The following is a 23,774-nucleotide window of genomic DNA, read 5'->3' on the forward strand; positions in this document are numbered from 1 at the left end:
CTGACTTCAGGGTCCACGGGGTGCTCGGGGTGCCAGAGGTCCAACTGGAAAGCCAGGTCCTAAGGTAACAACACGCACTACGTTCTCGTTGTCCATTTGAATATTTTTATATATTTTGTGTGCCGATCCTGACTCTCTCTCTCTCTCTCTCTCTCTCTCTCTCTCTTTCAGGGTACAGCGGGCAATGATGGTCCACCTGGCCCGCCTGGAGAGAGAGTAAGTGCAACTCATAATGCAATGCAGCAGGGTCTACACGTTAGCTTTGCACATAGACTAGAACCAAACAACTATTATTATTCATCTCCAGAAGCTCCTATTGCAGATTTATTTAGTACAGCGTCAGGCTCGTTTCATATTCTGAAAAACATCCCGTCCTCACTTCCCTTTCCTACTTGTTCATGGAATAATACATGCTGCAGCGCTGCACGCTTGTCCCTTTTCAAATAATACATCAAATAATAATATCACCAGTAGATACAATACGTTCTGTGCGTGTTTCAGCTACTCATTCTCACCCTTTAACAAAATAGCAATATTAGGCCAATAACTGAGCATGTATTTAGCACTTCATGTGAACTACGTCTAGATGCAACCAATCCATCATACATCTTGGTAAACATGTGACCATATACTCGCCGTTCAAGTGGTCTGGGATAGCGAATATGAGATAACACTGTTGCTAGACAACTGGAAAATATGGAAATCGAGGTTAAGCTAATATATAGTACCATGACATTTGATTAGCTAGCCCGTCACAACATAAACACTCAACTGGAACTGTATAAACAAGACACACGTCAGTTCCACAAGCTTTAATGTAACTATAAACGGATAAAAAGTATCATTCTGTAATCCTTTTTTTTTTTTAATTGTAATTGTTAGCAAACTGCTGTAGAATAAGACGAATATAACAATTCACCACATGCTGTTATATAAAATAAATATAAAATCAACTCAAAATGGTGACTATTTTGGTGATTATTTTTCTATAACAGCATGCCTCGAAGTGTTTTATTCCTCATTTAACCACGCACAGAACGGGCGTTGATGAACCAGCATCAGCATCGAGGTCATTTCCTTATTAGCTTTTCCTAATTTTCTCTATTTCATTTCTCTTTATTTCATGCGTTCTTGTTTCTCTGATATTTTTTAAAATTCCTTTCTTGTTTAAACGACCTACAGAAACGCCTATTTATGTATTTATTTATTTAATTCACATCCGTCCAAAAACGTGCCGTGATTTGTAATACCGTGTGAGATTTAGCTGTCTGAAGTAGGTGCTAATCATTCCGGTATAATCAGCTCTTGCTTCTTGCCTGTGAATCGTAGCGTTGCTTAAAACGGAGACGTCAGATAGTGACAGTGACACTCCGCGTGTCCTCTTAATTATGGAGGTTTTTTAACGAAGATGCATGTCTCTATCAGCTACACAGTGCGGCGTGTGTTGTATTTGCATCTCATTTACATGTTTAACACGATCCGTAATGATTCGTAATGACGTGTAGACGTGTAGATGATCGCGTGGTGTGACTGGGACAGCATGGAGTTTACTGTTTGACCTCATTTATCACGCCCGATTCAGCTAATTAACTAATCACCATGCTGTTAATGAGTCAATTTGTGTGTGTGTGTGTGTGTGTGTGTGTGTGTGTGTGTGTGTGTGTGTGTTAGAGCTGAGATAACATTGAACTCTCCTGACATGGCTGTTTTAAGTGATCTAACACACTGTTACGATCGAATCTCTGCCTCGAGCCACAATAACAGCGTGAGCTGCATGTCTTGCTAGTCTGGCTTTATCAGTGCAAGCGTACGGTTTAGGTAGAAAAATAACTAAATAAAGTGTGTATTGTGTTCGGTAACCTTCTGAAATGTCCGCTTTAGGGACCTCAAGGACCTCAGGGCCCCGTCGGTTTCCCAGGACCGAAGGGTCCCCCTGTAAGTACCGCTATATTCTCATATCAGTGTGTTATTAATGATGCAGTTTGACCTTTCTGTTCTGTTCAGGACAAACTCTGAGGAGCATTTGAATAGGAATTTGGTCTATGTTTACGTTATATACAGTGTCACATTAAATATTGTTTTTCTGTCATGTGATTAACATTGCGTGGTGTACCTCAAGAATGTAGCATATTTACTATAGAAACGGTAGTAGAATTCCTGTAGTAAATACTATAGTATTTTTGAACCTTACTGTAGTAATGATATTGCAGTAAATTGCAGTGATATGTGGAAATATGTTGTGGTAACTCTACTATAGTAATATAAGAAAGAGACTACACTTATTACTGAGGTAAATTTTCTACAACTGGAGTTTTCTAAACCTTTGTAGTACATTGTAATGAACACTAGAACACACTGTATCCCATAGTATTCTATAGTAACTCTAATATATTTTAAAAAAACACCTTTTTTTAATCAATTCACTATAGTTAATACTACAATATGCTGTAGTATACGTTAACAAAGTGTAGGAAATATTATAATCTACTACAGTATACTACAATCTACTACAGTATACTACAATCTACTACAGTATACTACAATCGAGTAAATACTATAATCTACTACAGTATACTACAATCTAGTAAATACTATAATCTACTACAGTATACTACAATCTAGTAAATACTATAATCTACTACACTATACTACAATCTAGTAAATACTATAATCTACTACACTATACTACAATCTAGTAAATACTATAATCTACTACAGTATACTACAATCTAGTAAATACTATAATCTACTACACTATACTACAATCTAGTAAATACTATAATCTACTACAGTATACTACAATCTAGTAAATACTATAATCTACTACAGTATACTATAATCTACTACAGTATACTACAATCTACTACAATATACTATAATCTACTACAGTATACTATAATCTACTACAATATACTATAATCTACTACAGTATACTACAATCTAATAAATACTATAATCTACTACAGTATACTATAATCTACTACAGTATACTACAATAGAGTAAATACTATAATCTACTACAGTATACTACAATCTAATAAATACTATAATCTACTACAGTATACTATAATCTACTACAGTATACTACAATAGAGTAAATACTATAATCTACTACAGTATACTATAATCTACTACAGTATACTACAATAGAGTAAATACTATAATCTACTACAGTATACTATAATCTACTACAGTATACTACAATCTAGTAAATACTATAATCTACTACAGTATACTATAATCTACTACAGTATACTACAATCTAGTAAATACTATAATCTACTACAGTATACTATAATCTACTACAGTATACTACAATCTAGTAAATACTATAATCTACTACAGTATACTATAATCTACTACAGTATACTATAATCTAGTAAATACTATAATCTACTACAATATACTATAATCTACTACAGTATACTACAATCTAGTAAATACTATAATCTACTACAGTATACTACAATCTAGTAAATACTATAATCTACTACAGTATACTACAATCTAGTAAATACTATAATCTACTACACTATACTACAATCTACTACAGTATACTACAATCTAGTAAATACTATAATCTACTACAGTATACTACAATCTAGTAAATACTATAATCTACTACAATATACTATAATCTACTACAGTATACTACAATCTAGTAAATACTATAATCTACTACAGTATACTACAATCTAGTAAATACTATAATCTACTACAGTATACTATAATCTACTACAGTATACTACAATCTAGTAAATACTATAATCTACTACAATATACTATAATCTACTACAGTGTACTACAATCTAGTAAATACTATAATCTACTACAGTGTACTATAATCTAGTAAATACTATAATCTACTACAGTATACTATAATCTACTACACTATACTACAATCTAGTAAATACTATAATCTACTACACTATACTACAATCTAGTAAATACTATAATCTACTACACTATACTACAATCTAGTAAATACTATAATCTACTACAGTATACTACAATCTAGTAAATACTATAATCTACTACACTATACTACAATCTAGTAAATACTATAATCTACTACAGTATACTACAATCTAGTAAATACTATAATCTACTACACTATACTACAATCTAGTAAATACTATAATCTACTACAGTATACTACAATCTAGTAAATACTATAATCTACTACAGTATACTATAATCTACTACAGTATACTACAATCTACTACAATATACTATAATCTACTACAGTATACTATAATCTACTACAATATACTATAATCTACTACAGTATACTACAATCTAATAAATACTATAATCTACTACAGTATACTATAATCTACTACAGTATACTACAATCTAGTAAATACTATAATCTACTACAGTATACTATAATCTACTACAGTATACTACAATCTAGTAAATACTATAATCTACTACAGTATACTATAATCTACTACAGTATACTATAATCTAGTAAATACTATAATCTACTACAATATACTATAATCTACTACAGTATACTACAATCTAGTAAATACTATAATCTACTACAGTATACTACAATCTAGTAAATACTATAATCTACTACAGTATACTACAATCTAGTAAATACTATAATCTACTACACTATACTACAATCTACTACAGTATACTACAATCTAGTAAATACTATAATCTACTACAGTATACTACAATCTAGTAAATACTATAATCTACTACAATATACTATAATCTACTACAGTATACTACAATCTAGTAAATACTATAATCTACTACAGTATACTACAATCTAGTAAATACTATAATCTACTACAGTATACTATAATCTACTACAGTATACTACAATCTAGTAAATACTATAATCTACTACAATATACTATAATCTACTACAGTGTACTACAATCTAGTAAATACTATAATCTACTACAGTGTACTATAATCTAGTAAATACTATAATCTACTACAGTATACTATAATCTACTACAGTATACTATAATCTACTACAATATACTACAATCTAGTAAATACTATAATCTACTACAGTATACTACAATCTAGTAAATACTATAATCTACTACAATATACTATAATCTACTACAGTGTACTACAATCTAGTAAATACTATAATCTACTACAGTATACTATAATCTACTACAGTGTACTATAATCTAGTAAATACTATAATCTACTACAGTATACTATAATCTACTACAGTGTACTATAATCTAGTAAATACTATAATCTACTACAGTATACTATAATCTACTACAGTATACTATAATCTACTACAATATACTACAATCTAGTAAATACTATAATCTACTACAGTATACTATAATCTACTACAGTATACTGCAATCTAGTAAATACTATAATCTACTACAGTATACTACAATCTAGTAAATACTATAATCTACTACAGTATACTATAATCTACTACAGTATACTACAATCTAGTAAATACTATAATCTACTACAGTATACTATAATCTACTACAGTATACTATAATCTACTACAATATACTATAATCTACTACTGTATACTACAATCTAGTAAATACTATAATCTACTACAGTATACTATAATCTACTACAGTATACTACAATCTAGTAAATACTATAATCTACTACAGTATACTATAATCTACTACAGTATACTACAATCTAGTAAATACTATAATCTACTACAGTATACTATAATCTACTACAGTATACTACAATCTAGTAAATACTATAATCTACTACAGTATACTATAATCTACTACAGTATACTATAATCTACTACAATATACTATAATCTACTACAGTATACTACAATCTAGTAAATACTATAATCTACTACAGTATACTATAATCTACTACAATATACTATAATCTACTACAGTATACTACAATCTAGTAAATACTATAATCTACTACAGTATACTATAATCTACTACAATATACTATAATCTACTACAGTATACTACAATCTAGTAAATACTATAATCTACTACAATATACTATAATCTACTACAGTGTACTACAATCTAGTAAATACTATAATCTACTACAGTATACTATAATCTACTACAGTATACTACAATCTAGTAAATACTATAATCTACTACAGTATACTATAATCTACTACAGTATACTATAATCTACTACAATATACTATAATCTACTACAGTATACTACAATCTAGTAAATACTATAATCTACTACAGTATACTATAATCTACTACAATATACTATAATCTACTACAGTATACTACAATCTAGTAAATACTATAATCTACTACAATATACTATAATCTACTACAGTATACTACAATCTAGTAAATACTATAATCTACTACAGTATACTATAATCTACTACAATATACTATAATCTACTACAGTATACTACAATCTAGTAAATACTATAATCTACTACAGTATACTATAATCTAGTAAATACTATAATCTACTACAGTATACTATAATCTACTACAATATACTACAATCTACTACAATATACTATAATCTACTACAGTATACTATAATCTACTACAGTATACTACAATCTACTACAATATACTACCATCTAGTAAATACTATAATCTACTACAGTATAATGTAATCTAGTAAATACTATAATCTACTGCAGTATACTTAAACATAAAATTCTTAATCTCAGAAAAAAACAGATTTCATGTCAGTTTAAATCAAAGCGGAAGAATCCAACATTTCCAAGGGGAAAAAAAGAAGATTTTTTTTTACAGCTTTTCAAAGAGACACCGGAGTAAAACAGTAGTATTAAAAAGTAGTTCCAGTTATTTGACACTTTCCTGAAAAGATTTCATATGCATTAACAAGGAATCCCTCTGAAGGAGTATTTCCATCTCTGAAAGGATGAACTGTTTCGATTTTTGAGCTTCACTTAACACTCCAAAAACCCAGAGTAAAATAGTGCCTTAAAAAATGTAAATATGATCACAGAACGTATCTAAAATGAAGTCCTGTGTCAGTAATATAGAACGTTGCTAACAATGTATAATATGCTGTAAAATAACCTGTGTGTGTGTGTGTGTGTGTGTGTGTGTGTGTTGCTCAGGGACCACCTGGAAAGGACGGTTTGCCCGGACACCCTGGCCAGCGTGGTGAGACGGTGAGTTTCTGTCTGCGGGTTAATGTTTCGGAGCTGGTGCTCGTTCGGTTGCGTAGCGGGCCGCTGGGCTCTAACAGACACCTCCGGCCGGGTGGAGGAGCACGACGACGCTATCGCTTCCTCTTCCCGTCTGCCTCGTCTCTAACACCCGGAGGGCCGTGTCTCTGAGAGCCGCCGCGCTTTAGCGTAGCCTCGCTATCCAGAATGACCTCCAGCTCCACTCTCACACTCTCACACTCTCCCAAACGCCAGGATTTATTTGTGGATGGAGTCAGATGGCGTATTAATACGAGGCCGCCGGTGCCAGCTGGCTTCCAGGAGCCCGTTTGTCACTTTAAAGAGCGACTGTTCAGCTCCGAGAGCTCGGCACGTGTAACCTTTGGTTTTTTAACAGCTTTCACACACCTGGCACGACTTATCGCGTAATGATGAAGTCGTCTCGGGTTATTAGAGCAGGGAAAAACGCTAAACGCTGCATGGATAGAAACAGGACGGATAAAAGCATACAGCCAGAGCTCTCAGCCAGAACTGGCTGCATCGACTAGCCAGTCCTTCTGTTTGTTCAGCTTACTGTATAACTTGTAAATATCGTCATTTAACTGGTAAAAGTTTGCCAAACTTTAAGATTGTTGTTAATTCTTTACACCATTGTTAATGTCGTTCAAACATTGACTATCCAATTATCCAATCACGTGCCTCTATTTACTATTTACCTAAACTGTTTTAGTACCTGAAGGGTTCTTTAACGGTTCTTTGGATAATTACCATGGTTCTCATGAAGTGTTCTCTCAGATGGACAACCAGAGATCCCTTAAGGGTTTAAATCATTCGAAGAATTGTTTTATTTTGGCTCTAACAATAATTAAGCAATTGCAACCCATTAGCTGAACTCTAAAAGGTTCTCTGTAGAACCCTACGACAGAGTGTTTTCCTATCACTCTCTCAAAAATAAAGGTTCCAATTAGAACCAAAAAGGGTTTTTCGGCCGGATGCCATAAGAGAACCCTTCTAAGTTGCACAAAGAACCTTTTACTCTGAAGTTCTTTAGAGAACCATCTATTTACTGGTGCTTTAAAGAACCAGAAATGGTTCTTCACGGCAGTGCCACAAGGAACCATGTGATCGCAAGTTCTCTAAAGAAAACCTTAGTTAGTGCTTTAAGGAACCAAAGTAAGGGTCTTAAGAGTGATGCCAGGAGAACCTTTTCCAGTCCAACAAAGAACCTTATATGGTTCACTTTAACCTGTTAAGGGATGAAACCTTGAAAAACCACTACACAGCTCTGAAGAACCTATAACGAACCATAAAGAACTTGTTTAATCTCCAAAGACCCATACAGCTCAACTCAAGAACCCTATACAATGAAAAACAGTTCATGACAAGAAGGTTCTTTGGAGAACCTATGGTGCTGTAAAGAACCATTGAAGAACCTTTATTTTTTAGAGTGAAATGGTTCCCAGTAGGTTTTAAGAAAACTTCCCATTTCCCTGTTTTGGTACTTGGTAAGCTTTTAGAAAGAATGGGTCTAAAAGGGTTCTTAAAGAAAACCCTTAATTAGTGCTTTAAGGAACCAAAGTAAGGTTCTGGTATGTTACTATAACAACCACGTTGTACAACCAGACGTTTTCTTGCATAAACTATGTACGTAAGTAGCCATGAGGGTGATTTCAGCCAATGGAAGAGTTTCTCATCTGTTCTTTACGTTGTTTTTATGTTGTTTCTTGCTCTTCGTCTAATCCAAAAGTTCTTTTTTTAAAAAGTACGAAGAATGTATTTACTTTAGCGATGAAACAGTAAATTAGCAATAAGCAAGTTTTGGTTTATAATGACATTCCTCAAAGCTAAACCTCCTATTTTAATCGTTAGCCCTCAAATCAGCAGGAACTTGTCCGAACACGATTTAAAGTCACAGTACAGGAGCGTTTTAGAGTCTCGGCTCTTCGGTGGAAAACAACGAATCTGTTACTAGAATCTTTTCCATACTAAGAGCATTTTATTCTGGAGCTGATGAACCTACCGGAACCCTAGGATTAATGGCCAGCTCTTAAATAGCCCTTTAACACGCCGCCTCTTGTCTAAACCGGCTCAATAAGCTTCATTAGGACGTTCACGGCAGCTGATTTACAGCAGGACGTCAGACAGTAAAGCATCCAGAGTTGGAGCGTTGTGGCCTCGATGGAGCCTGTAAATCTAACAACCGAGTTTAATTAAAGCCGTGACAAATCAACACGTTTAGAAAGGATATGCTGCTTCCTGGAAGCTCCAATCAGGACGTAGCAAATCACACCGGCTCATTTGCATATTCATGAGTAATTTGTTTTGTGCTTTAAATAATCACAATGGAGTATAAACATTACCTGATGAGTGTAAGCCCACAGAGAGATCGTGGATCTCAAATCAGAACCCGTGACTCGGCGATGAGGCGGCCGTCAGTAAGGTAATACGTGCTGGTGTGATGTAGTATTTATTTAAAGGTGATGTTCACAGTGTTGGATTTTGTTTTGTTTGCTGTTTAAAGCTAGCTTTCAAGCTACGAGTGTGTTCTAGCTAACCAATAAGAGAAGCGAACTTTAGCAGCTGAAACAGGTGTATATCAATGTTCTCATGAGGTATTTTTCGAACCGTGAATCTCATTAAGGCACGGAGCGTTCGCTGGCTTCGTCTCTTTAATAACGCGTGTGAATGTTCTGCTCTCGTTCGCAGGGTTTCCAAGGTAAAACAGGTCCCCCCGGTCCAGGAGGAGTCGTCGGCCCTCAGGTGCAGTTTTTATCTCGTTATGTGTGCCCTTAAATACGGGTCAGGTTCTCAAAGGTTTGGGACTGATTTTAAAAATGTGGAAGGGGAAAAAAGAAAGATAACCATTAAATACAAAAACAGAAAGAAAGAATAAAGAAAGAAAGATAAAGATTAAATGCAAAAAGAGAAAGAAAGAAAAAAGAAAGAAAGATAACCATTAAATGCAAAAAGTGAAAGAAAGAAAGAAAGAAAGATAAATGTTAAATGCAAAAACGAAGAAAACTAAAGACAGAAGAAAGAAAAAAGGAAGATAACCATTAAATGCAAAAAAAGAAAGAAAGAAAAAAAGAAAGATAACCAATAAATGCAAAAACAGAAAGAAAGAAGAAAGAAAAAAGAAAGATAATCATTAAATGCACAAACAGAAAGAAAGAAAGAAAAAAGAAAGAAAGGTAACCATTAAATGCAAAAAGTGAAAGAAAGGAAAAAGACAGAAAAAAGAACATTAAATACAAAAAAAGAAAACTAACGAAAAAAGAAAGAAAGATAATCATCATATTCAACATGTGCTGATGTTCCGGGTCACAGGGTCCAACCGGAGAGACCGGTCCAGTCGGAGAGAGAGGACACCCCGGACCCCCAGGACCTCCTGGAGAGCAGGGTCTTCCAGGTGCAGGAGGGAAGGAAGGTTCAAAGGTAAAATTCCCATCTCCTTTACAACGTGCAGTCAGAACAAACAGGAAATTGGCTGAGAACTGTGATGCTGAATTCGTTTAATTCTTAAAGTGTATAAAAACAAATGAGTCACTCAGCTTTGTCCTGGGAGATGTCCTGAGAAGTGTTCTGAGAGATGGACTGAGAGATGGACTGAGAGGTGTTCTGAGAGATGGTCTGAGAGATAGTCTGAGAGATGTTCTGAGAGATGTCCTGAGAGCTGTTCTGAGAGATGGACTGAGAGATGGACTGAGAGGTGTTCTGAGAGGTGTTCTGAGAGATGTTCTGAGAGATGGTCTGAGAGATAGTCTGAGAGATGTTCTGAGAGATGTCCTGAGAGATAGTCTGAGAGTTGTTCTGAGAGATGGACTGAGAGACGTTCTGAGAGATGTCCTGAGAGATGGACTGAGAGATGGACTGAAAGATGGACTGAGAGATGGACTGAGAAGTGTCCTGAGAGATGGACTGAGAGATGTCCTGAGAGATGTTCTGAGAGATGTTCTGAGAGGTGTTCTGAGAGATGGACTGAGAGATGTCCTGAGAGATGGACTGAGAGACGTTCTGAGAGACATCCTGAGAGATGGTCTGAGAGGTGTTCTGAGAGATGGTCTGAGAGATGGACTGAGAGACATTCTGAGAGATGTCCTGAGAGATGGACTGAGAGATGTCCTGAGAGATGTTCTGAGAGATGGACTGAGAGACGTTCTGAGAGTTGTCCTGAGAGATGGTCTGAGAGATGTCCTGAGAGATGTCCTGAGAGATGGTCTGAGAAATGGTCTGAGAGATGGACTGAGAGATGTCCTGAGAGATGGACTGAGAGATGTTCTAAGAGACGTTCTGAGAGTTGTTCTGGTTCTGAGAGATGGTCTGAGTATATATATATATATATATAAATTATTAATTCTTTAATTTTATTAAAAATAAAAAAAATTATTTTTTCCTTTTAAATTTTTTAATTAAATTATTAATTCTAATTTCATCTTTTATATTCTGAATTTAATTTACTCAAATTATATATTTACGTTATTATATTATGTATTGTTTTATATAATGTACTGTATTTAATTCATTCACTGTTATAGATTAATTTATGACGCCTTTAGCCTTATTATGATCTATTTCACAGAGTTGTCTCAGTATAAGAAAATAATAATAATAATTGCTATAAATTAATTTATGAGGAGAAATCTACCGTACTAGGATCTACTTCAGAGTTAATTATTATTATTATTATTATTATTATTATTATTATTAATACTATTATTATTATTACTGGGATTATTATTCTTCTTATTATTTTATTGTTCTTGTTGTTGTTACTATTATCATTATTATTACTATTTTTTAAATTGTTGTTGTTACTATTATTATTATTATTAGTAGTAGTATTTTCATTTTTATTATTTATAATCTGACCTTCTTAAATTAATTATCCACAAAATAATTTCTAAAAGGAGAAATGGCTTTTCCATAATTACAATTTATACAAACTTACAAATACGTACATAATAACCACTTTTTATTTTCCCCCTTTTCTCTTTTCTCTTTCTGTTTTAAATGTTTGGCCGCTGCTTTATTACATAATTACCTATACCCAATTCTTTTTTTTAATATTCGTATCAGATTATCGTTTTCTCACATCAGATTACTCTCGGTGCATGATATCAGTCTGAATCTGAGTGAAGGAGGTTTAGCCAGTATTCAGATCCAGTATAGTAAAAAAAAGTCCTATTTTAAACTACAAGTCAGTGTTGTGTTTTAAATCATACACGTGTGTGTGTGTGTGTGTGTGTGTGTGTGTGTGTGTGTGTGTGTGTGTGTGTGCGTGTGTTCTGTAGGGAGATCCAGGTCCTCCGGGTCCTGCTGGGAAAGACGGACCACCTGGACTGAGAGGGTTCCCTGGAGAGCGAGGACTTCCTGGAGCATCGGTAAGCTCACACACACACACACACACACACACACACAGTTTGCCCTTGCAGAGAGATGGAACTCGTGCTAGTTCATTAGTGCGTAGCTCCATTATAAAAAACAAAAAACACAGTACTACTCTCCGAGGACAAGTTACCAATTAACAAAACACACCCATTACGTGTCTGTGTGTGTGTGTGTGTGTGTGTGTGTGTGTGTGTGTGTGTGTGTGGCACAGCGCTCGATGCATTATGCAAATCTGAGGTGAATCTTCCCATTATGAAGTGCTTTTGTGTTTTGCTTTGTTTATATTATATAACTGAATTAATAATGAAATAGGGGAGGATAGCTGCAGAATGCTGAAAGAAAGTCTTTGTGTGTGTGTGTGTGTGTGTGTGTGTGTGTGTGTGTGTGTGTGAGAGAGAGAGAGAGAGAGAGAGAAAGTGTTGGAAGCTCAAGGTCACCGTAGGTATGTGTGTGTGTGTGTAACGATTGTTCCCCAGTGGTGCAGTTCGCTTCCCCTCGACTCTGGCACATGGTCATTACTGAGAACAGCCTGAGCTAAAACACACACACACACACACACACACACACACACACACACACACACACACACACACACAGCAACACTGGTCTGTTTTCCAGCCAAGTCCCCAACCTACACAGCTGATTTATATTTAGCCACGCCCACAAAACTCCATAAACGAGCTGAAAATAACAAAATAACAGTGAAACTGCACCTCATAAACTTTTAAATCCTCTAGTAATGCAGCTCAGCCACTGCAGTGCATCAGCTACCAGGGACACACACTAACTCCTCCTCTTTTTACAGGGTGTAAATAGGACTAGCCTAATTGAATGGCTAGTCTTCATTTCTGGTTTAATTAATATGACGCTGTCTAGTTTCCAAAAAATGTCGTGAAATTGGTGTGTAATTGTAATAAATAAGAGATTTCAAATTGACAGCATGATCCGTATAACATCACAGTAACATCACAGTAACATCGCAGTAACATCGCAGTAACATCACAGTAACATCACAGCAGCATCGCAGTAGCATCACAGTAACATCACAGTAACATCACAGTAACATCACAGTAACATCACAGTAACATCGCAGTAACATCGCAGTAACATCGCAGTAACATCACAGCAGCATCGCAGTAACATCACAGTAACATCGCAGTAACATCGCAGTAACATCGCAGTAGCATCACAGTAACATCGCAGTAACATCGCAGTAACATCGCAGTAACATCGCAGTAACATCGCAGCAGCATCACAGTAACATCACAGTAACATCGCAGCAGCATCACAGTAACATCACAGTAACATCGCAGCAGCATCGCAGTAACATCGCAATAACATCACAGTAACATCACAGTAATATCACAGTAACATCGCAGTAACATCGCAGTAACATCGCAGCAGCATCGCAGCAACATCACAGTAACATCGCAGTAACATCGCAGTAACATCACAGCAGCATCGCAGTAACATCACAGTAACATCGCAGTAACATCGCAGTAACATCACAGCAGCATCGCAGTAACATCGCAGTAACATCGCAGCAGCATCGCAGTAATATCACAGTAACATCACAGCAGCATCGCAGTAACATCACAGTAACATCGCAGTAACATCGCAGTAACATCACAGTAACATCACAGCAGCATCGCAGTAACATCACAGTAACATCGCAGTAACATCGCAGTAACATCACAGTAACATCACAGCAGCATCGCAGTAACATCACAGTAACATCGCAGTAACATCACAGTAACATCACAGCAGCATCGCAGTAACATCACAGTAACATCGCAGTAACATCACAGTAACATCGCAGTAACATCGCAGTAACATCACAGTAACATCACAGCAGCATCGCAGTAACATCACAGTAACATCGCAGTAACATCACAGTAACATCACAGTAACATCACAGTAACATCACAGTAACATCACAGCAGCATCGCAGTAACATCACAGTAACATCACAGTAACATCGCAGTAACATCACAGTAACATCACAGCAGCATCACAGTAACATCACAGTAACATCACAGTAACATCACAGTAACATCACAGTAACATCACAGCAGCATCACAGTAACATCACAGTAACATCACAGCAGCATCGCAGTAACATCACAGTAACATCACAGTAACATCGCAGTAACATCACAGTAACATCACAGCAGCATCACAGTAACATCACAGTAACATCACAGCAGCATCGCAGTAACATCACAGTAACATCGCAGTAACATCACAGTAACATCACAGCAGCATCACAGTAACATCACAGTAACATCACAGCAGCATCGCAGCAACATCACAGTAACATCGCAGTAACATCGCAGTAACATCGCAGTAACATCGCAGGGACTCGTGCAGTTATACGATTTGTGGTCGATCGGTCGAGACTCAGGTTAATGAGTTTCCTTGTATGGGTATTTACAAACTGCCCGGGTTTTTATCACCAACATGTTTCTCATGTAACACTGCTGAGGATGATTTATTAATAAATGTGATTGTATCCAGCGTGTATCTATGCATCATCTCATCCCTCTCTCTCTCCCTCTCTCTCCCTCTCTCTCTCTCTCTTTAGGGTGCAGCTGGACTGAAAGGAGCTGAAGGTCCTCAGGGTCCTCCTGGTCCTGTTGTAAGTTCTCATTTCCCATCATTCATCATTCTCACTGTCACTGTTATGTGTTTGTGTCAGGAGGCTAGAAGATAATACACTGAACATCCCTCCATCCCTCCACCCGCATACCTCCATCACTCCTCCATCACTCTACGATTCCATCGCATCCTCCATCCCTTCATCTTGCCATCTTTCCGTCCCTCTGTTGTTCCATACCATCATCTCTCCATCTTTCCATCCCTCCACCCCTCCATCTCTTCATTCCTCCATCCTTCTATCTCCCTTACCTCCATCTCTACACTCCTCCACCCCACTTTCCTCCATCATTCTACCCTTCCATCCCATCCTCCATCCCTTTATCTCTCCATCCCTCTGTTGTTCCATCCTGCCATCTCTCCATCTCACCATCTTTCCATCCCTCCACCCTTCCATCTCTTCATTCCTCCATCCTTCCATCCCCCTTTCCTCCATCTCTACACTGCTCCACCCCCCTTTCCTCCATCCTTCCACTCCTCCATCACTCTTCCCTTCCGTCCTTTCATCTTTCAGTCCCTTTGTTGTTCCATCCTGTCATCTCTCCATCTTTCCATCCCTCCACCCCTCCATCTCTTCATTGCTCCATCCTTCCACCCCCTTACCTCCATCTCTACACTCCTCCCCCCTTTCCTCCATCCTTCCACTGCATCACTCTACCCTTCCATCTCTTCATTGCTCCATCCTTCCACCCCCTTACCTCCATCTCTACACTCCTCCCCCACTTTCCTCCATCCTTCCACTCCTTCATCACTCTACCCTTCCATCTCTTCATTGCTCCATCCTTCCATAACCCTTACCTCCATCTCTACACTCCTCCCCCACTTTCCTCCATCCTTCCACTCCTTCATCACTCTACCCTTCCATCTCTTCATTGCTCCATCCTTCCACCCCCTTACCTCCATCTCTACACTCCTCCCCCACTTCCCTCCATCCTTCCACTCCATCACTCTACCCTTCCATCTCTTCATTGCTCCATCCTTCCACCCCCTTACCTCCATCTCTACACTCCTCCCCCCCTTTCCTCCATCCTTCCACTCCTTCATCACTCTACCCTTCCATCCCATCCTCCATCCCTTCATCTTTCCATCCCTCCACCCCCCATATCTTTATTCCTCCATCCTTCTGTCCCCCTTACCTCTATCCCACCACGCCTCCATCCCTCTAACTTTCCATATTTCCATCCTTCCATCTCTGTCTCTTTTCGTCTTTCCATTCCTCCATCTCTGCATATTTAAATTTTTCCATCCCTTCATCTTTCCCTCTCTAAATACTTCTGTCCTTCCATCCCTCCACTCCTCCATCACTCTATCCCTTCCATCCCACTCTCCATTCCTCCATCTTACCATCCTTCCATCTCTTCCGCCCTTTAATCCTCCCACATGTCCACACCATCTCTGCACACTTCAATCGCTTTCTCTCTCCTCCCACTGGAATTGAAATATACAGAGGCCACAGATCCGCTTAGCCCCACGCACCCTTTACAACCACTTACAGTGTGTGTAGTTTCCTCTGTGTGTGTGTGTGTGTGTGTGTGTGTGTGTGTGGTTTCTCACACACACAGTGAGAGACTGAAATCAGATTGCTCACTGGGTTGGGTGTAACACTGCTACTGGTTTCCACTAGAGGACACTTTTTATCTTTCAGAAATACCAAAGAGCTGATTTTTTAAATCTGGATTCATTGCAGTGATATTGTAGAAATCATCTTTTTAAATTAGTTTCAATTGTTTAGATTAAAATCCATTCATTTAAATCCGGTTTTGTTTAAGTGTTTAGTGCAGCTTGATTAGGTTTTAGTGGTTATTTTAAGAGATATGGAGATTTGTTTAGGTTTTTTTTTTTAAATAAATAAAAGAATGTTTTCCTTGCCACTGTACTACGGGAGTTCCTCAGGGCTCAGATCTGAGTCCGCTTTTGTTATCAAACGCTAAGTCATTCGGCTAGGCGCTCAGATCTCTTCAGTTTTTACACATTTTAGCTTCCATTATGGTTTGAGAAACGCTAGTCCTGGAGACAGACTGAACATTTAGAAATATCGTGTTTGTTTAATCCGCCATTTTCCCAACTCGAGTCATGTGAATGATAGAAATAATATAAAAGCGAAAGACAAAAGGCAGAAAATTCATTCACGTCTGCTTTGTATTTTATTGCAGAAAGTAGTATGATTTGCCAGCTTATTATTTGTATTTAATTCAGCGACCTTGTTTTGTTATAGTTTTAGATCCAGTTTGCGGTAGTATAACTAATTCAAGGCTGCAGGACGGGAAATTGTAGGCCATCAATAAACATACGATAATAAACAAGCACGCGTCCAAATGAAAAGAGAGCAGGACAAGATAACAAGGAACAAGCGAATACAATCGTCAAGACTTCGCGCAGAACAGGGACACGCAAAGGATACGAGGAGACAAATCACTCAGGAAGTAAACGCAGTTTACGAATGGAAGAAGAGGCAAAAATACAAAACAAAGCAAAGTTAATTAAAAAATTTTTTTTACATCTTTTTATGTAAGTAACCACAGACTCCTGAGTCTTACACCACAAAAAGTTTGGATTTAATGGACTGCTCGTATTGTATTCATGGAAAGCTGAATTCAAATGACATTCTCCTCTGTAAAGCCAAGGAAGATAAGTATTATTAGTCCGTAATTGCGTTTTTTTAAGGGCTGTGTGAGATTAGTGCAGCCTGCTGAAGTGTCATCGAGTTGACTTTCATGTGGAGCGAGATAAAGGACTCATTTGCACCTGTATGAAGTCTATAAATTCGGCTTTCTTTAGAGATTAGAGGAAGAGGAATGGATGTGAAAGGAGAGTAATGATAGTGTGACATGGCTGCCTTACCCACCTCCAATAATTGATCATTAGATCTAAGGCAGACTACAGATTTCTAACTACACTGACTCACCCTGCTTTAGCTGAACTAAATGGCACATTTAATGCACACACACATGCACAGTCAAAAGAATTAATCACGAAGCAGACTTCCCACGCACCATGTCTAGACAGAATTGAGGAGTTCCTCCTCTCATTGGGTTTCGGTTGAAAATGTCAGTTCGGTTTGGTCTTCCTGTCCGAGATACTCGCATCTCCTCATACACGGCTTTCCGATAGTCAAGGCCGATTTATGCTTCCATTCCGACGAGCTTCCCAAGCCGTCAGGACGTCAGAAGAGCGCTCCGAAGCAGGAGAAAGGTGGAGGTCCTTTCAGAGAAGTTCTGGGAAGCTCTGAAAGGGAAACTCGTGAGGAACCAGTAGTCGTGCGGGATTTATCAGGAGCTTCGAAGTTTACAAACCCAATTTTCACTGGGACATTTCATCGACGAGTGTTGATACGAGTTTTCACAACTTTTCCCACCAAGCTGTAGCTTTGGAATAGATTGTACGTTGAATTTTTTGACATAATGTTCACCAGATATCTCATTTAAACTTCACTTCACCTCAGTGAAAACAGTTTTCTGTTACTTTACGTTAAATTTACAGAATTTGGGAAACGCCATTATCCAGAGCGACTTACATTTATCTCATTTATACAACTGAGGGTTAAGGGCCTTGCTCAAGGGCCCAACGGTGGTAGCGTGGCAGTGCTGGGGCTTGACTTCCTGACCTTCTGATCAGCAACCCGGAGCCTTCAACCACTGAGCCACCACTGTTATTTCTATATTCTTCATCTAGATAAGCTAATCACTTCATAAATGACTTATGTTGAAAAATAAATAGGTGACTAGCTGTCCCGATTTGCTGTGCTATGAATTGCCCAAGCTCTTCTTTGAACCACCGTCCACTTTTTAGTTGTTACCATGGCAACATCACAATCGCCGCTTATCACTGCAGTTTACTCACAGGACGAATATCCCTTTTCTCAGTCGCGACATATTCATGCAGAAGAACAAGTGTGAGGAGAGTTTGTCTGAAATATTTCACTTGTACCCTCCTCTATATGATGTCCTTTCGGTGAGACTCCGGACCATTTCAATCAAACTCGTTTTGTTTGACGGAAAACAGACCGTTTTCCACTTCTACAAAGCGAAGTAGATCAATAACATCATCAACTCCTCTTACATCTGCTAAAATAAATATTAAAATGAAATCTTCAGCTTGCTCAAGAAGAATTACGTCATTAGCATATTTTGTTAGTAGCCAAGTTTACAGCCTTGACGTTATTGCTCTAGTTTGCCCCCTAGTGGATGAACAGAGACTAGCTCGTTGTTCTCATCTCATTATGTCCCACTAGACAATTTGAATTGAATTGAACATGGATTCGGAATCCATTTGGTGGACTGGATTAGAACCTTTACCAGGCGAAACCTGATGTTATGATCTAACCACCTCACTGCAGGTTTCCCCGAGGCTCAGTCCTGGCTCTGCTCATGTTCTCAGACACTAACTCATCAGGCTCAGTGAGCAGGTCTGTTTATTTATTTACATTTTAGCTTCCGTTTCGGTTTTTAGTAATGTCATTTCCCAGCCACAGACCGAAAGCGTCTGTTTTTCCGGAAGAACAGTGAAGAAGCTGTCAAAGCATGACCATTTGTTTAGAAACATCAATTAAATGCCAGCTTTCACCTATTAACACTTCCTGTTTACTTCCTCAGACGGACAGCGTGCAAATTGATAAGAAACTCCTGTATTCCAGGCATTCTGTTGGTTTTTCTTAAGCGTTTCTGTCCAAAGCATGAACCAGAGTGATGAAAGCCAAAGACGGAAACTTACACTGCTTTAGAACACCACCAGAGTAAATAATTCAGCGCTGAGTGCTTGGCATAGCTAGTGGGAAAGACTCCAAGAGTATCATCAGTATACGAGTTCACATCTCAGCAGAACCACTGCCAAAGCAGAACTGCTAGAGTCGGGTGGGTCAGATAAAGAGCGATGCAAGCCGATCGATCAAGACCATCGATGCACAAAAAAAGGATCTGTATCCAAACTGGCGGTACTCTGGATCGTACCGTTATTTTTGTACCTTTAGTGTATGTTTTATCTAGAACGTCGGATACAGTGTACGTTTAAAGCTTTACTCCTACGGTCCAAAGGTCAGCTTATCCATGTCTTGAGGTGACGATACATATTTTTCACGTTCAGGACTGAAATGTCCTCCAGCTGACCACGCTCATATCCCGTACAGTGATGATCTCACGCTTCAAAAATGTTGTATTATTTTCCCCCTGAATATCTGAACGTTGAAACACCGTGAGGTTTACCTGCCAGATGTTTGGTGTGTTTAGGGCTCACCTGGTGAGCGAGGAGCTGCCGGTTCTGCTGGTCCGATCGGTTTACCTGGCCGTGGTGGACCTCAGGGACCCCCGGGACCAGCTGGAGAGAAAGGTGCTCCTGTAAGTACTGGGATTATTATTCTTTTTTTTAATGAGTAAAAGTACTTGTAATTATATAGGGAATAAAACACGACACGGTGTGCCGTCATAGGAAGATAATCAAGGACAGGGTGGTGTGATGTGGTCTGATGAGACGTGGATGGATTATTTTCCTTTATAAGCACGCCCTGAAGTGTTTGATTCCGCTTATACGACAGACATTTGGCAATTTCTTTATTCGTTAAAGAACGACAAGTCTATTAATAGTTATAGATACTGGTTTTAATATTCGTGTGTGTGTGTGTTCAGGGTGAGAAAGGACCATCGGGTCCCGCCGGTCGTGATGGAGTCCAAGGTCCAGTCGGTCTACCAGGCCCACCCGGCCCCCAGGGACCACCCGGAGAGGACGGCGATAAGGTTAGGAAAGATAAAAAATAAAAGACAGCAGTATTGTTTTATTTAATTCAGTCCATTAATCTTCATCACGACGCACAAACACTCTGCAGCACGCGTCTGTCCATTCGTCCGTCTCCCGTATCGTATCCATCATCGTCAGCAACAATGGCCCAGGCAGCTCTACGTCCCATTAGAGTCCTGCACAAGGCGCCGAGCGTTTATCACGTACACGTCTGTTATGTGTAGTGTATTATCTTTCAGTCAATTACAACTCATTATACTGGACTGTGATACATTTATAATGCAGCTCCATGTGCTTTATAGAGTGTGGAGAAAAGACATAAATCAGGATGGACTGGAAGAGCACACAGGAGAAAAAAGACACAGGAAGAAAATGTAAAGAAGTTGAAGGCGGAGTGATAAGAGGAGCGATAGAACAAATGAAAAGCAAGAGTGGTATAACGATTAGAGGTGTAACGCCATGACGATATCTGTAGCTGCGTCTGTAGCTGCATTCGGATTTACGCTGCATTTGATTAAAGGGCTTCCGTAACTTCACAGCCGGGAAAAAGTCAAGAAAACGCTCCCTCGAACCCGGGAACTCTGCTCAACGCCGAGTTCAGAAAGTGCCGTCAAATCAACACGGCCGCTCACAGCGCCAACAGTAACCACAGCAGCACGAGTTACACCGTATATCCAAGTATCAGTTTTAGATCAATCAGCACACAGACCTAATAACATAAATCTATAACACTGACTCTACACCTCACTGGAAATATACGCCACTCATCACAGTTAGCGTGCTAGCTTGTTGCTAACAGAAGACGAACGTGAAGGTGTCCGTGTTTTTTTTTTCCAGCTTAGTAAGCTCGAATACCGGGAAGTGGGCGTGACCTAAAGCATTAACGATTAAATACGAACTATTTGACTGTGTCCCCAGATATATGTTCTGGGCTCTGACAGTTCCTCAACCTCAGCTACATCACTCCAGTTCACATTTCGTTTTTGTACCTGCCTTTGATATTTCTAATGAATTGAGTCATTTCTCTTTCCCGGAATGTTAAGAAACAGAATATTAAGAAAGCTGACCAGGCAGTCACTAAAGATGAAGGAATGAATGAAGCTTCATACAGCACCTGGCCACTCGCGCACACCTGCATGTACATCCCCACGTTGGGAGTTTGCTCGAATGAGAATAAAAATCGGGATTCAAAATGATTCGGTGCACTTTGACACGTGTAAAACATAAATAAATGAAACGTGCAGCATGAACGTGACTGCAGATAATAACGTTACTCTGATCACTTCTCTTCTTTATTATAACATTACTGTAGATATTTCACAGAAAAATGTGTGTGTGTGTGTGTGTGTGTGTGTGTGTGTGTGTGTTTCAGGGTGAAGTAGGAGAACCAGGACAGAAAGGAAGTAAAGCTGATAAAGGAGAGCAGGTGAGTGTTCACACTCGTCTTCTTCCTCCCTTCATTCCAGTTTCCCGGCCCTTTATTTCAGAAAAAATCTTTATCTTTTACGTTAATTGTTTTTTTAATTTTATTTTATTTTATTTTTTTTTTATTTAATTTTGTTATTTTTTTCCCCCCATACCCGTTATTTAATGTTATTTATTTATTTATTTATTTATTTATTTATTTATTTATTTGTACTTTTATTTTGATTCTTATTTTATTCCGTCACATAGTAAACCTATGGGGCTGCATTTGGTTAATTATTTATTTTATCTGATCATTAATTATTTAAAATTGGAATAAAGTGTTTATATTCTGCATTGCGTGTGGAAAGCGGCCATTATTATTATTATTATTATTATTATTATTATTATGTATAAAACAGTATGATTAGTAATAGTAGTTAGTATATTAGTATTAGTATTAGTGTTCTTTAATATAATATAGAAATAAAACTGCTGGTTAATTATGTATTTTCGTTTAGTTTATTTTTCTGTTTTTGTGCATTGTAAACAGGCAAACCGCATCATTAAGTGTAAAATGCATGATTAGAAAGTTTTATATTGTAATATTATATTGTACTCTACTATAGAAGGTGTGTTTAGTAATTATTCACTTTAATAAGCAGTAACAGCAGTAATAGTAGCAGCAGCTTCTTTAACGTTACGTGATTAATGAATGTTTAATTAATTAGAAAGAATACAAAGGAAAGGGAAACTAGTCGATTGAATTATACTGATGTCACCTTGTGGGTTTTTTTAGGGTCCTCCAGGTCCAGCAGGTCTGCAGGGTCCAACTGGAGCACCAGGACCAGCGGTAAGGAGGACACACACACACACACACACACACACACAGACACACAGTTACAATATAAACACACTCGTTTTAAGGTTAATCTGTTATAAAAAATGATGAATCAGTTGTGATTTTTTTAAAGAAGATCTGATTGAAATATAGCCTGTGTTATGTCTAACATCATCATTTATTTACTTATTTTTCTTTTTATTTGAGATGTAGCTACTGGTTAACTAACCGTACTGCTGATGTGTGTGTGTGTGTGTGTGCAGGGAGCTGATGGAGAGCCCGGTCCTCGGGGACAGCAGGGAATGTTTGGACAGAAAGGAGACGAAGGATCGAGAGGTTTCCCCGGAGCACCCGGACCCATCGGCCTGCAGGTGAGTCCACGCATCTCTCTCTCTCTCTCTCTCTCTCTCTCTCTCTCTATCTCTCTGTCTCTATCTGTCTTTCTCTCTCTCCCTCTGATAAGAAGATGTAATCGATAATCTCTGGCTTATTAATTGAACTTTTATTTAAAATCCACACAGTAAACAAATGTTTTGGGTTTATTGTGTTGTTGTTATTCTTGTTGTTGTTCTTGTTTATTTCTGTCAAGCTTTTGTATTTTTATTTATTGGTGATTCAGCGTTCAGGCTA

General features: G+C 37.9%; 1 protein-coding gene across 3 annotated transcripts in view; it reads left to right on the forward strand.

Annotated features, from left to right (window-relative positions):
• col11a1a (collagen, type XI, alpha 1a) overlaps positions 1 to 23,774 on the forward strand; it is a 120,953-nt gene that overhangs the window by 75,343 nt on the left and 21,836 nt on the right. For all 3 annotated transcript variants that reach the window (XM_053618935.1, XM_053619726.1, XM_053620139.1), the window contains 13 exons: positions 11 to 64; positions 172 to 216; positions 1,882 to 1,935; positions 7,079 to 7,132; positions 9,836 to 9,889; positions 10,457 to 10,564; positions 12,421 to 12,510; positions 15,102 to 15,155; positions 20,395 to 20,502; positions 20,791 to 20,898; positions 22,272 to 22,325; positions 23,103 to 23,156; positions 23,408 to 23,515. In XM_053618935.1, the coding sequence (XP_053474910.1) occupies positions 11 to 64; positions 172 to 216; positions 1,882 to 1,935; positions 7,079 to 7,132; positions 9,836 to 9,889; positions 10,457 to 10,564; positions 12,421 to 12,510; positions 15,102 to 15,155; positions 20,395 to 20,502; positions 20,791 to 20,898; positions 22,272 to 22,325; positions 23,103 to 23,156; positions 23,408 to 23,515 (945 nt within the window). The remainder of the gene's footprint in view (positions 1 to 10; positions 65 to 171; positions 217 to 1,881; positions 1,936 to 7,078; positions 7,133 to 9,835; positions 9,890 to 10,456; positions 10,565 to 12,420; positions 12,511 to 15,101; positions 15,156 to 20,394; positions 20,503 to 20,790; positions 20,899 to 22,271; positions 22,326 to 23,102; positions 23,157 to 23,407; positions 23,516 to 23,774) is intronic.

Source organism: Ictalurus furcatus, chromosome 1, assembly GCF_023375685.1.
Source record: "Ictalurus furcatus strain D&B chromosome 1, Billie_1.0, whole genome shotgun sequence".
Taxonomy (NCBI): Eukaryota; Metazoa; Chordata; class Actinopteri; order Siluriformes; family Ictaluridae; genus Ictalurus; species Ictalurus furcatus.